This window comes from Bombina bombina, chromosome 4, assembly GCF_027579735.1.
Source record: "Bombina bombina isolate aBomBom1 chromosome 4, aBomBom1.pri, whole genome shotgun sequence".
NCBI lineage: Eukaryota > Metazoa > Chordata > Amphibia > Anura > Bombinatoridae > Bombina > Bombina bombina.
This window is the reverse complement of record NC_069502.1, coordinates 954651383-954667603: the sequence shown is the minus strand read 5'-3', so window position 1 is coordinate 954667603 and position 16221 is coordinate 954651383. Positions and strand designations below refer to the sequence as shown.

The 16221-nt window shown below is 37.7% G+C and overlaps 1 protein-coding gene across 2 annotated transcripts in view; it reads right to left on the bottom strand.

Moving 5' to 3' along the window:
• Positions 1-4888: 4888 nt before the first annotated feature.
• Positions 4889-16221, bottom strand: part of NINL (ninein like) — a 373652-nt gene continuing 362319 nt past the window's right edge. For both annotated transcript variants that reach the window (XM_053711960.1, XM_053711961.1), the window contains one exon: positions 4889-7061. In XM_053711960.1, coding sequence (XP_053567935.1) covers positions 6870-7061 — 192 coding nt within the window. In that variant the 3' untranslated portion in view covers positions 4889-6869. The remainder of the gene's footprint in view (positions 7062-16221) is intronic.

Genomic DNA, 16221 nt, shown 5'->3' with positions numbered 1-16221 from the left:
CTGGACAGATACCTGGGAAGTTTCTTGTTTAGCTGAGAGGCCATCAGATCTATCTCTGGGAGCCCCCACATTTGAACAATCTGAAGAAATACCTCTGGGTGAAGAGACCATTCGCCCGGATGCAACGTTTGGCGACTGAGATAATCCGCTTCCCAATTGTCTACACCTGGGATATGAACCGCAGAGATTAGACAGGAGCTGGATTCCGCCCAAACCAAAATTCGAGATACTTCTTTCATAGCCAGAGGACTGTGAGTCCCTCCTTGATGATTGATGTATGCCACAGTTGTGACATTGTCTGTCTGAAAACAAATGAACGATTCTCTCTTCAGAAGAGGCCAAAACTGAAGAGCTCTGAAAATTGCACGGAGTTCCAAGATATTGATCGGTAATCTCACCTCCTGAGATTCCCAAACTCCTTGTGCTGTCAGAGATCCCCACACAGCTCCCCAACCTGTGAGACTTGCATCTGTTGAAATTACAGTCCAAGTTGGAAGAACAAAAGAAGCCCCCTGAATTAAACGAAGGTGATCTGTCCACCACGTTAGAGAGTGTCGAACAATCGGTTTTAAAGATATTAACTGATATATCTTCGTGTAATCCCTGCACCATTGGTTCAGCATACAGAGCTGAAGAGGTCGCATGTGAAAACGAGCAAAGGGGATCGCGTCCGATGCAGCAGTCATAAGACCTAGAATTTCCATGCATAAGGCTACCGAAGGGAATGATTGAGACTGAAGGTTTCGACAAGCTGTAATCAATTTTAGACGTCTCTTGTCTGTTAAAGACAGAGTCATGGACACTGAATCTATCTGGAAACCCAGAAAGGTTACCCTTGTTTGAGGAATCAAAGAACTTTTTGGTAAATTGATCCTCCAACCATGATCTTGAAGAAACAACACAAGTCGATTCATATGAGACTCTGCTAAATGTAAAGACTGAGCAAGTACCAAGATATCGTCCAAATAAGGAAATACCACAATACCCTGTTCTCTGATTACAGACAGAAGGGCACCGAGAATCTTTGTGAAAATTCTTGGAGCTGTAGCAAGGCCAAACGGTAGAGCCACAAATTGGTAATGCTTGTCTAGAAAAGAGAATCTCAGGAACTGATAATGATCTGGATGAATCGGAATATGCAGATATGCATCCTGTAAATCTATTGTGGACATATAATTCCCTTGCTGAACAAAAGGCAATATAGTCCTTACAGTTACCATCTTGAACGTTGGTATCCTTACATAACGATTCAATAATTTTAGATCCAGAACTGGTCTGAAGGAATTCTCCTTCTTTGGTACAATGAAGAGATTTGAATAAAACCCCATCCCCTGTTCCGGAACTGGAACTGGCATAATTACTCCAGCCAACTCTAGATCTGAAACACAATTCAGAAATGCTTGAGCTTTCACTGGATTTACTGGGACACGGGAAAGAAAAAATCTCTTTGTAGGAGGTCTCATCTTGAAACCAATTCTGTACCCTTCTGAAACAATGTTCTGAATCCAAAGATTGTGAACAGAATTGATCCAAATTTCTTTGAAAAAACGTAACCTGCCCCCTACCAGCTGAACTGGAATGAGGGCCGTACCTTCATGTGAACTTAGAAGCAGGCTCTGCCTTTCTAGCAGGCTTGGATTTATTCCAGACTGGAGATGGTTTCCAAACTGAAACTGCTCCTGAGGACGAAGGATCAGGCTTTTGTTCTTTGTTGAAACGAAAGGAACGAAAACGATTGTTAGCCCTGTTTTTACCTTTAGATTTTTTATCCTGTGGTAAAAAAGTTCCTTTCCCACCAGTAACAGTTGAAATAATAGAATCCAACTGAGAACCAAATAATTTGTTTCCCTGGAAAGAAATGGAAAGTAGAGTTGATTTAGAAGCCATATCAGCATTCCAGGTCTTAAGCCATAAAGCTCTTCTGGCTAAGATAGCCAGAGACATAAACCTAACATCAACTCTAATAATATCAAAAATGGCATCACAGATAAAATTATTAGCATGCTGGAGAAGAATAATAATATCATGAGAATCACGATTTGATACTTGTTGCGCTAGAGTTTCCAACCAAAAAGTTGAAGCTGCAGCAACATCAGCCAATGATATAGCAGGTCTAAGAAGATTACCTGAACATAGATAAGCTTTTCTTAGAAAAGATTCAATTTTTCTATCTAAAGGATCCTTAAACGAGGTACCATCTGACGTAGGAATGGTAGTACGTTTAGCAAGGGTAGAAATAGCCCCATCAACTTTAGGGATTTTGTCCCAAAATTCTAACCTGTCAGGCGGAACAGGATATAATTGCTTAAAACGTTTAGAAGGAGTAAATGAATTACCCAATTTATCCCATTCCTTGGAAATTACTGCAGAAATAGCATTAGGAACAGGAAAGACTTCTGGAATAACCGCAGGAGCTTTAAAAACCTTATCCAAACGTATAGTATTAGTATCAAGAGGACTAGAATCCTCTATTTCTAAAGCAATTAGTACTTCTTTAAGTAAAGAGCGAATAAATTCCATCTTAAATAAATATGAAGATTTATCAGCATCAATCTCTGAGATAGAATCCTCTGAACCAGAAGAGTCCAAAGAATCAGAATGATGGTGTTCATTTAAAAATTCATCTGTAGAGAGAGAAGATTTAAAAGACTTTTTACGTTTACTAGAAGGAGAAATAACAGACAAAGCCTTCTTTATGGATTCAGAAACAAAATCTCTTATGTTATCAGGAACATTCTGCACCTTAGATGTTGAGGGAACTGCAACAGGCAATGGTACATCACTAAAGGAAATATTATCTGCTTTAACAAGTTTGTCATGACAATTATTACAAACAACAGCTGGAGGAATAGCTACCAAAAGTTTACAGCAGATACACTTAGCTTTGGTAGATCCAGCAGGCAGTGGTTTTCCTGTAGTATCTTCTGGCTCAGATGCAACGTGAGACATCTTGCAATATGTAAGAGAAAAAACAACATATAAAGCAAAATAGATCAAATTCCTTATAAGACAGTTTCAGGAATGGGAAAAAATGCCAAATATCAAGCTTCTAGCAACCAGAAGCAAATGAAAAATGAGACTGAAATAATGTGGAGACAAAAGCGACGCCCATATTTTTTAGCGCCAAATAAGACGCCCACATTATTTGGCGCCTAAATGCTTTTGGCGCCAAAAATGACGCCACATCCGGAACGCCGACATTTTTGGCGCAAAATAACGTCAAAAAATGACGCAACTTCCGGCGACACGTATGACGCCGGAAACGGAAAATAATTTTTGCGCCAAAAAAGTCCGCGCCAAGAATGACGCAATAAAATGAAGCATTTTCAGCCCCCGCGAGCCTAACAACCCACAGGGAAAAAAGTCAAATTTTTGAGGTAAGAAAAATATGATAATTCAATGCATAATCCCAAATATGAAACTGACTGTCTGAAAATAAGGAAAGTTGAACATTCTGAGTCAAGGCAAATAAATGTTTGAATACATATATTTAGAACTTTATAAATAAAGTGCCCAACCATAGCTTAGAGTGTCACAGAAAATAAGACTTACTTACCCCAGGACACTCATCTACATGTTTGTAGAAAGCCAAACCAGTACTGAAACGAGAATCAGTAGAGGTAATGGTAAATATAAGAGTATATCGTCGATCTGAAAAGGGAGGTAAGAGATGAATCTCTACGACCGATAACAGAGAACCTTATGAAATAGACCCCGTAGAAGGAGATCACTGCATTCAATAGGCAATACTCTCTTCACATCCCTCTGACATTCACTGCACGCTGAGAGGAAAACCGGGCTCCAACTTGCTGCGGAGCGCATATCAACGTAGAATCTAGCACAAACTTACTTCACCACCTCCCTTGGAGGCAAAGTTTGTAAAACTGATTTGTGGGTGTGGTGAGGGGTGTATTTATAGGCATTTTAAGGTTTGGGAAACTTTGCCCCTCCTGGTAGGAATGTATATCCCATACGTCACTAGCTCATGGACTCTTGTTAATTACATGAAAGAAAACAGCTTTTCAATTCAATTCAACAATTCATTACACAGTTATTCTGTACATTCAGGTCAATAAATGTTGATTTTTGGTGTGTTGGCTGTATAAATATATACACACTATATGTATACAAAACTGTACATTAAATTGAACTATACAATGTAGACAGAATTCTATTCAATACAAATGATCGACATGACAGCATATTTATGCCTACAAAAAGATTTAGAACAAGTCTCTATTACATAAAACCATTTTCACTCATTCTTATTTTCAGCTTTTATAACAATAAAAAATAGGTATTATTACAATATTTTTTAACTTAAACCAGGATTTCAAATTAGTGTTTTTTGTTTGTTTGTTGTCCAAAAGTCAAATTATTTTATCTCAAATGATTTCACTTTATACTAAATCTCACCCTTCAGCACTGCATCCAACATGCTATTTGGTAAACACTTGTTTTCATTGTAAGGCAAGAATCATATTTGCATTTATTTATTGCTGTTTATACTCCTTATAGAAACATAATGGCAAATAATCACTGGATTAGCTAGGAAACAGAACTACAATTTCTAGTGCATGGAAGCAATGATGACATATCTTGACATTTCTGCTCTCACACACTCTACTGTTAGCAATCAACTCATACTTCATTCATACTACCTTTAAGACAAGTGACACACAAGGAATTATTTATAGAGAGGCATCATATTATCTATCCTGACACCAGCTAAAACTTGTTTGTCACCAAGCATTACTGCGTCTCTTAAAACATTTTTGTTGATGTTCCATTAAAAATATAAAGACAATTTCTAATCTAGAATGACACAGTTTGAACTTTTGCATTTTCCTAGTAAAAATAAATAAATAAATAGAATTTAAAAAAAAAATCTCTTTCAGGGTTTTAAAAACATAAGATACTGTTAGATGACAGCAGTCCTTGCTACTAGGTGAACCTATTAGTTAAACATACACAAGAAAAACATGAAAGTGTATATTATTGTTGCTCCTAACCCAGTCCTTAAACAGAACAGAATGACTGTGAGATAGGTTTAGTAAAGGCTTATCCAATCTCATCAGTCTCACCAATTACCATAGCATGATAATGCCCATTTACTAAACAATGATAAGATTTGTAAGTTTTAGTGAATGTTCTCCATTGAGTAACACAGAAATGGGTATGATTGTATTGAATTTGAATCTACCCCAGGCATTCAGCAGTGTACTGCTGATTATCCCAGCAAGGATAACCTAGAATACTGCCACTAGCGGTATTTGATGACAGGATTTAAGAAACATTACATTTGCAATATAGATATTACTTTGAATGTGCAAATAAGTGTAAGACTAGTGCTAGCCCATTTCAATGATACCTCAATGTTTCAGCACATTCTTTACGCACAATGAAACAGCAAAAAGAACAACATTTGTTAAACAATTTGAATGTTAAAACATGGACATATGCTCACCCTTAGCCAGCCTAGGAATAAACCACACACACAGTATGTGTCTACATATGGTATTATCAAGTCAAAAATAGTACAGTACCCACAGTTTGCTTTTCACAAGTTTGTAGTGACTGGGTATGCACTGGCATTTTTGTCATGATAGCAGATGAAATACATATATCACAACAGCGATGTTGTCATGGTAACAATATTGCTGGTACAACAAAGGGCCAATAACAATCAATGTCAATATTGCTGGTTAGAGTTGGAGCTATGTTAGTGTTAAGACCATGAAGATGTTGCAACCCTGATATCCAAGACTTTCTACCACCCTGTGTGTTCCTAATAACAAATCATTGCTACAATTTATAAAAAAAATATTGCCACAAGCATACCTTGTGGTGATATTGTTGCAACATTTCACATTTTTGTGGAGGCAATTATATTCCACCACAAAAATGTTACATGGAATATTGTTGCATCTACTAGTACCATAAAGTCTTAAATATTAGCCAATATCATATATATTTGGGAATGCAGGGTATGTTGCTACATCAGGTAGACATATTTGCAATTCAACAAGCAGAGGGCCAAAGATTAACTAGTTTAAATTCCAAATATAAACAGAAACATTGTATAATTAGATTAACATTTAACTATATATATATGTGTGTGTGTGTAAGGTAGTTTTTTTCTTAATAGTCAAGGTGTCACTACACATAATAAATATCAATGCAAATGTTTAAAAGCCAAACATAAAGCTTGGACTCCCAAAATCTTCCTGCCTCTGTCAAATCACAAACTTAAATATTTTAATGGCTTATTCTCTTCTAGCCCTTTCATTATGGGAAAGTCAGGTATATAGTAAAAGTGTAATATGCAGCTGCACAGCAGCGGGTCCTATTACAAGTCTCTATTCTATTGTTTTGCTAGGGCCAAAGGTTTAAACTGGAAGAACTTTCCAAGAAGGCTCCCTTAGGATCCAAAGTCTTTAGGATATTTGGTGCTTGATTTTTTTTGTAAGAAGAACTGTTTATTAGAACCATAGGATAAGAGTGCCAAATACTAAATAATACTTAACGAGAAAATAAAACACCTAGTGTTTTTGTGTAAAAAAATATGCTTTTGTCCTACACTCCCTAAAGTGTCAAGAGAAAGTTTCAAAATGCTGCATATTTCCTAAACCAGGTTACAGAATTTGGCTTTCTAGGGAGTGTGGTACACACACAATTTTACACAAAAAAGATCAGTGTTTAATGTCCATTTAAGATTATTTCATACTAGTGTATTACACAACCCTGCTGTGAACATAGTCATCTACATTTAAAAGAAGTCTTTCATATTGCTAGTAACATTAGATATTAGGAACCATTTTCTGCAAAGCATTTAGTGCGGGCTTAGTGCAAACACCAGCTTGAAGCTTTTATACTACCAGAGATGCTGGTGCAATATTCCTAATAACTTTATTTAGTGCAGTGATCTTCTCCTCCAGGAGGTAGTTCTTCTTCTCTGCGCTCTTTTGCCGCTGCTCGGTGACCTGCAGAGCCTTCATCAGCTGGGCATTTTCTACATACAAATCCTTGAGCAGTAAGTCTGATTTTGCATTCTTCTCAAGCTGTAAAAAACAAAAAAAACCAAATGCCCACGCTTCTTACAGTCATCTGTAACACTGTAATTACCTTCTGCTGATGAATGTGCTCAATGTCTAACAAGGGATCTATTGTAAAAGTAAAATAGATCATAGTACCTAAGCATCTCCTTTACAGTTATTAGGCAGTGGGTGTGTATTCTGCTCACACATCTGTATAATAATATAGTTTACATAACAGTAGCAGGTGCAAAATAAAAAAAAAGGTAAATGAGGAAAATCCCAGCCCAAAAAGCTTGACTACAGACAAGGGAATGTCACTAGATAGCAGATCTCCTATTTTAAAGGACCACTAAATACAGACTGTAAAACTACATGATTGTGAACCTTCATATCTAAGAATAATTTTGCAATGAAAACTGCAGCTTTATTTTGTCAAATTAGTATATTATTTTATGTTTATTCATTTTACTGATTTCCCTGTCCCCCAGAAAAAAAAAAGAATCCTTGCTAACCAATCACAAACTAATATTAAGATATGGCACAAGCTCTGTTTGCACATGTGCATTTGAGAGAGACTGGGGAAGCCTGTCCTTATCTCTTCCCTTAAGGTGGTTTAGCACTAATTTAACTTAGTTACTATTGCAAACATTGCTTCTTCTATCATGATTGTTGATGCAAAACTGATAATCCACATTTTACAAACATGTGACTGCTGAGAATATTAGGGGGGGGGGGAGTAAACAAAAGCTTACATAAATTGACTAAAAGTATGAACCCAAATCTCCCTGGGAGAAAGTGAAATAGGCACAATTTCTAAATTGTATTTTACAGCAAAAGGCAGCAAAATAAATAAAGAATTTATATTGCAATAATATTTCACTTGCAATAATGAAACATTTTATAAATTGTTGAAATGTTAAGCTTATATAGTCCTTTAAGATGACTGTCCCATGTAAAATACATTTACATTAAAAAAACGAAAAATGCATTGCATGAAAATTGTAAAATGCTTTTAAAAAAATTATTTAGTAATTTTAACCGATTATATGTTATTTTCCTCTGATTAAACTTCAACTCTACGCTTGGGAGGAGCGAATGTTTCTAAAATTTCGAAATTTAAAACAAATTTTGATACATTCGTTCAAATCAGATTTCAAATGTTTATATAACATTCTAACATTCTGTTTTTTAATTTTTGTTTTTTCGAATTTTTCAATAACATTCATCGAATAATAGAATGTTTAGCTATGTATTTTATATCACATTCAATTTTGAAATGTAATATTTGAATTCAAATGTAACATTCAAAATCGAAATAGTATTTCTAGTCTACAACTGTTTTATAAAGGTAATATTTGAATTAGAATGACATTCGAATTCGCAATAGTATTTCTAGTCTACAACTGTATTTTATAAATGTAATATTCAAATTCGAATGTCACATTCAAATTTGAAATAGTATTTTTAGTTTACAGCTGTGTTTTATAAATGTAATATTCGAATTCGAATGTGACATTCGAAAACTGTAAATAACATTCGATAATAGAATTTTTAAGAATATTCGTTCTTATCAACATTTGATTATGTAATTTGAATTTCTACAATAACATTCGTTCTAACATTCGAATATAAACACATTCGCCCATCCCTACGCTACGCTCATTCAGTATAATAACTTTCCTACATTTGTTTTGTTGATTTTTTTTAATGCAATTTATTTGAAAAATGACAATGGATTCCCATCTGTAAAATGATCGAAGTAAGCATTGTCAACTAAATTAAATGGGAAACAACGTGAATAGATTCACTGTAGGAACATTTCATTGTCAAAATAGATAAGACAAAGCATTTATACTGAAGATATAAAACAAGAAGTGAGACAAGCGACCTAGAGATAAAGATACTGGTTTAGACTGAAGGTCCAAGCGATCATGTCACTTTCTCTCACAAATCACCTGACACTGTGCAGACAGACTGAAGGTAGCATGAGCATAAGTCTCAAGCTCAAAGTGAGCATTACAGCAGATGAATGGCTATGCTGATTCTTGGTTGTTACAAAAACAATATTTATGCTTACTAGATAAATTCATTTCTTTCATGGTGGTGAGAGTTTGCGAGCCATAACCTGTGGGGATTCAACTCCAGGCCACTAGGAGGAGGCAAAGATACCCAACATTCCACAAGCTTTTAATGCCTCTTACCTCTCTGGTATCCTAGACTATCATATAGCAGAGAAAAGGAGAAAGTAGAGAAGTAGGAATGGACGAGTAGAGAGTGAAAAAAGTAACCCAACGCACACAAAAAAATGGAACTTCGAATATTTCTAACACGTTATTGTATTTCCCCATAGACTTCAATGGAGTGCGAAAACAGAATAAAAACCTATCACCCATACTCGCGAGCAAACCTGATCGCGTTTAAAGGGACAGTTAACATACAAAATAATGTTATATAACATTATCTAAGCGGCACCTTTATAAATCTATAGCATTTCCTGATTTTTTTATCCCAAAGTTGGACCTCGCTCAAGGTTCTACTGAGCAGGTCTTGTTGTTCAAAAGTGCTTTGCGGGCGCGCTGTATAGTCACAGAGCGCCTGATTGCGCCATTGAAGTGAATGTAGGTTGCTCCCGCTATGATCTCGTAGCAGGAGCAAGCTACATTCACTTCAATGGTGCGATCAGGCAAGCTGTGACTAAACAGTGCGCCCATGAAACGCTTTTGAACAGAGTCCCGAAGTCGCACTAAGCCGACTCATTTTAAATTGCGCTCAAGTGAACATGTTTACTTTCAAGTCATAATACCCACACTACTTGTGACATGCACAAATAGAAGCAATATACCCCAGTACCGCAATATTATCGCTCGCAAGCAACAGATCGTGCGCCACTCATAATCTAGCCCAAAGTGGGAATTGATCCAGGAAAATGGACTGCAAGATTTCTGAAAGAAACTTCCTGCTTCCAAGTAAGCCATACTTAATGACATTTTAACCAGGAAATTAAAGAAACCAATGTATTCTACCGAGCCATATAAATAAACAAGAGAAAATAAACTAAATTATTGAGTAATTTCTAAGTATGATGTGAATAAACTTTAAATTTTCTTTAAAAATTGACATAGGACAAAGAAAAGAACTATGATGCCCAGAATGATGAATTCACAGAAAATACCTTATCCTAATAGAAAATAAGATAAGGTGTCTCACAAGAATGAGCAAACTATCCAGACACTGTGCTGGCAAAGAAAAACAAACATTAAAGGGACATGAAACCCCCAAAAATGTCATGATTCAGATACAGAATACAATTTTAAACAACTTTCTAATTTACTTCTATTATCTAATTTGCTTCATTATCTTGGTATCATTTGTTGAAGGAGCAGCAATGCAGTAATGGTTTCTAACTGAACACATGGGTGAGCCAATGACAATCAGTATATATATGTAGCAACCAATCAGCCATTAGAACCTAGGTTATTTGCTGCTCCTGAGCTTACCTAGATAAATAAACCTTTCAGCAAAGGATAACAAGAGAAGGAAGCAAATTAAATAATAGAAGTAAATTGGAAAGTTGTTTAAAATTGTTTTCGCTATCTGAATCATGAAAGAAAACTTTTAGGTTTCATGTCCCTTTAATTAGTTTAAAAAAAAAAAAAAAAGTATGCAAAACTCTTAAAGCCAATAAAGGTACAAGAGAAAGTGTTTGTTTGACTAGATGTAGAACAAAGACCTGAATGTCAGAGAAATATGCCAACTACCTCTATAGGTATGCAATCTACACCAACACAAGTTCGTAAATGTTTTATTGACAGAAGACTAAAAGTTTTGTTATGACAGGGCAATAGACTAGACTGAAAACTAACAACAACTGAAGTTACCAGCACAATAAAAATACAATGTGAAGATACTCATGTAAACTTTATGATCTTGTTGATGTACTATATAAGCATGTTTGTACAATGAAAAACTCAATAAAAACACACATATATATATATATATATATATATATATATATATATATACATATATATATATATATATATATACATATATATACTGTATATAAAATGTATTTGCTACAGGCTGTCCTTGCACAGTGAAAAAACTGTCTGCACATCAAAGTTCTGCATGGTCAAACTGGAGCAACCAAATAACTGAGAAGCAATAGAGCTTGATTATAATGATGATAACGATAAAAAGATGAAGGAATAAAAGGTAAGCTAGTTAAAATACCAAATATCTACTGAAGTTTTCAGAAATCAAATAAGTATCTCTGGCATTGGGAAGCATCTGGAAATGAGAGGTTTAAACAAATATACTTATGTGAAATAAGTCATACATTTACAATCTGGCAGAAAACCTCTTGAAGAAGAAACACTTCCCCAAATGCAGAGATTGTAGACTAATGCAATAATACTCCCAAATGTTAACTTCTGGGATGTGAATCAGCTTAAGTCAAATCTAAGTGACTTTCTTCATTGCTAAGGAACTAGAAATTCATTTAAAGATTAATATATCTATATAAAATAAGATTTCTTATTTTGAGAAACAAGATTATTGCACGAAGATAAAAAAAATAATATGTATCAGTAACCTCACTTCATGAGGAAGCAAATAGAGAACGTCCCAGAAGACTGGAGTAAAGAATAATCCACCATGACAGACACAGTTTCACAATGGAGTCCAAAAGGATTACTACAGGGAAAAAAACTGATTGTAATCCCTGCACTAGGGAAATAGCAAGCAAAATTGATAAGGGTAATATAGGACATTCCAAGGAAAAAAACATCTGATGGTGAAAACATTAACCCAAAACTTACATACAAATCCTGGAAGAGAACACAAGCTATTTGTAGCCTGGGATCTGAATTGATCTGTAAAAGGAGTGGCATGGAATAGTCTATAAGACTATCAGAATAAAATGTGTTAAGGAGGAGAAAGAACGTTCTAAAAAATTGATTCTCCAAAATATTTTCTGGATATGGAACCACTGAAATATGTGTTCTTAGCATGAATAAGGGCAGCTAAACCCAAAACATTGTTGGTTTTTGTGCTCCTACATCAAAAATCTTTCCTGGGTTGTGCTGCTGCATTTTGTATTGATTTCTGTTGGAAGTATGTGTAATGACTTGGACAGCTTGCACATTCATTTTTAGTATTACACAGGACTTTAATTTGTTTTTGCCATAGAGAAAAGTTAACAGAACCTTTGTAACTTACTATAGCTCCATAGTTGCCAACAGTCCCTGATTTCCAGGGACAGTCCCTGGATTTTGTTGTATGTCCCTGGATTTTTTTTGTCCCTGAAAATCTCTTTTGCACATTTGTTGTTTGTGTGTGTGTGTGTATATATATATATATATATATATATATATATAACATAATTTATGCTTACCTGATAAATTCCTTTCTTCTGTTGTGTGATCAGTCCACGGGTCATCATTACTTCTGGGATATAACTCCTCCCCAACAGGAAATGCAAGAGGATTCACCCAGCAGAGCTGCATATAGCTCCTCCCCTCTACGTCAGTCCCAGTCATTCGACCAAGAATCAACGAGAAAGGAGTAACCAAGGGTGAAGTGGTGACTGGAGTATAATTTAAAAGATATTTACCTGCCTTAAAAACAGGGCGGGCCGTGGACTGATCACACAACAGAAGAAAGGAATTTATCAGGTAAGCATAAATTATGTTTTCTTCTGTTATGTGTGATCAGTCCACGGGTCATCATTACTTCTGGGATACCAATACCAAAGCAAAAGTACACGGATGACGGGAGGGAAAGGCAGGCTCATTATACAGAAGGAACCACTGCCTGAAGAACCTTTCTCCCAAAAATAGCCTCCGAAGAAGCAAAAGTGTCAAATTTGTAAAATTTGGAAAAAGTATGAAGTGAAGACCAAGTTGCAGCCTTGCAAATCTGTTCAACAGAGGCCTCATTCTTAAAGGCCCAAGTGGAAGCCACAGCTCTAGTGGAGTGAGCTGTAATTCTTTCAGGAGGCTGCTGTCCAGCAGTCTCATAGGCTAAACGTATTATGCTACGAAGCCAAAAAGAGAGAGAGGTAGCAGAAGCTTTTTGACCTCTCCTCTGTCCAGAGTAAACGACAAACAAGGAAGAAGTTTGGCGAAAATCTTTAGTTGCCTGCAAGTAGAACTTGAGGGCACGAACTACATCCAGATTGTGTAAAAGACGTTCCTTCTTTGAAGAAGGATTTGGACACAAGGATGGGACAACAATCTCTTGATTGATGTTCCTGTTAGTGACTACCTTAGGTAAGAACCCAGGTTTAGTACGCAGAACTACCTTGTCTGAGTGAAAAATCAGATAAGGGGAATCACAATGTAAGGCTGATAACTCAGAGACTCTTCGAGCCGAGGAAATAGCCATTAAAAACAGAACTTTCCAAGATAACATTTTTATATCAATGGAATGAAGGGGTTCAAACGGAACACCCTGTAAAACGTTAAGAACTAAGTTTAAACTCCATGGTGGAGCAACAGCTTTAAACACAGGCTTGATCCTAGCTAAAGCCTGACAAAAGGACTGGACGTCTGGATTTTCTGACAGACGTCTGTGTAACAAGATGGACAGAGCTGAAATCTGTCCCTTTAATGAACTAGCTGATAAACCCTTTCTAAACCTTCTTGTAGAAAAGACAGTATCCTAGCGATCCTAACCTTACTCCAGGAGTAACCTTTGGATTCGCACCAGTATAGGTATTTCCGCCATATTTTATGGTAAATCCTTCTGGTAACAGGCTTCCTAGCCTGAATTAGGGTATCAATAACCGACTCAGAAAAACCACGTTTTGATAAAATCAAGCGTTCAATTTCCAAGCAGTCAGCTTCAGAGAAGTTAGATTTTGATGTTTGAATGGACCCTGTATCAGAAGGTCCTGTCTTAGAGGTAGAGACCAAGGCGGACAGGATGACATGTCCACTAGATCTGCATACCAAGTCCTGCGTGGCCATGCAGGTGCTATTAGAATTACTGATGCTCTCTCCTGTTTGATTTTGGCAATCAATCGAGGAAGCAGCGGGAAGGGTGGAAACACATAAGCCATCCTGAAGTTCCAAGGTGCTGTCAAAGCATCTATCAGAACTGCTCCCGGATCCCTGGATCTGGACCCGTAGCGAGGAAGTTTGGCGTTCTGGCGAGACGCCATGAGATCTATCTCTGGTTTGCCCCAACGTCGAAGTATTTGGGCAAAGACCTCCGGATGAAGTTCCCACTCCCCCGGATGAAAAGTCTGGCGACTCAAGAAATCCGCCTCCCAGTTCTCCACTCCCGGGATGTGGATTGCTGACAGGTGGCAAGAGTGAGACTCTGCCCAGCGAATTATCTTTGATACTTCCATCATTGCTAGGGAGCTTCTTGTCCCTCCCTGATGGTTGATGTAAGCTACAGTCGTGATGTTGTCCGACTGAAACCTGATGAACCCCCGAGTTGTTAACTGGGGCCAAGCCAGAAGGGCATTGAGCACTGCTCTCAATTCCAGAATGTTTATTGGAAGGAGACTCTCCTCCTGATTCCATAGTCCCTGAGCCTTCAGAGAATTCCAGACAGCGCCCCAACCTAGTAGGCTGGCGTCTGTTGTTACAATTGTCCAGTCTGGCCTGCTGAATGGCATCCCCCTGGACAGGTGTGGCCGATAAAGCCACCATAGAAGAGAATTTCTGGTCTCTTGATTCAGATTCAGAGTAGGGGACAAATCTGAGTAATCCCCATTCCACTGACTTAGCATGCATAATTGCAGCGGTCTGAGGTGTAGGCGTGCAAAAGGTACTATGTCCATTGCCGCTACCATTAAGCCGATCACCTCCATGCATTGAGCTACTGACGGGTGTTGAATGGAATGCAGGACGCGGCATGCATTTTGAAGCTTTGTTAACCTGTCTTCTGTCAGGTAAATCTTCATTTCTACAGAATCTATAAGAGTCCCCAAGAATGGAACTCTTGTGAGAGGAAAGAGAGAACTCTTCTTTTCGTTCACTTTCCATCCATGCGACCTTAGAAATGCCAGAACTAACTCTGTATGAGACTTGGCAGTTTGAAAGCTTGAAGCTTGAATTAGAATGTCGTCTAGGTACGGAGCTACCGAAATCCCTCGCGGTCTTAGTACCGCTAGAAGGGCACCCAGAACCTTTGTGAAGATTCTTGGAGCCGTAGCCAATCCGAATGGAAGAGCTACAAACTGGTAGTGCCTGTCTAAGAAGGCAAACCTTAGATACCGGTGATGATCTTTGTGGATCGGTATGTGAAGGTAAGCATCCTTTAAATCCACTGTGGTCATGTACTGACCCTCTTGGATCATGGGTAAGATTGTCCGAATAGTTTCCATTTTGAACGATGGAACTCTTAGGAATTTGTTTAGAGTCTTTAAATCTAAGATTGGCCTGAAAGTTCCCTCTTTTTTGGGAACCACAAACAGGTTTGAGTAGAACCCTTGTCCTTGTTCCGACCGCGGAACCGGATGGATCACTCCCATTAATAACAGATCTTGTACGCAGCGTAGAAACGCTTCTTTCTTTATCTGGTTTGTTGACAACCTTGACAGATGAAATCTCCCTCTTGGGGGAGATAATTTGAAGTCTAGAAGGTATCCCTGCGATATGATCTCTAGAGCCCAGGGATCCTGAACATCTCTTGCCCAGGCCTGGGCGAAGAGAGAGAGTCTGCCCCCCACTAGATCCGGTCCCGGATCGGGGGCTCTCGGTTCATGCTGTCTTTGGGGCAGCAGCAGGTTTCCTGGCCTGCTTGCTCTTGTTCCAGGACTGGTTAGGCTTCCAGCCTTGCCTGTAACGAGCAACAGCTCCTTCCTGTTTTGGTGCAGTGGAGGTTGATGCTGCTCCTGTTTTAAAGTTCCGAAAGGGACGAAAATTAGACTGTCTAGCCTTAGCTTTGGCTTTGTCTTGAGGTAGGGCGTGGCCCTTACCTCCTGTAATGTCAGCGATAATCTCTTTCAAACCGGGCCCAAATAAAGACTGCCCCTTGAAAGGTATATTAAGTAATTTGGACTTAGAAGTAACATCAGCTGACCAGGATTTTAGCCACAGCGCCCTACGTGCCTGTATGGCGAATCCTGAGTTCTTAGCCGTAAGTTTGGTTAAATGTACTACGGCCTCCGAAATGAAGGAATTAGCTAGTTTAAGGACTCTAAGCCTGTCCGTAATGTCGTCTAGCG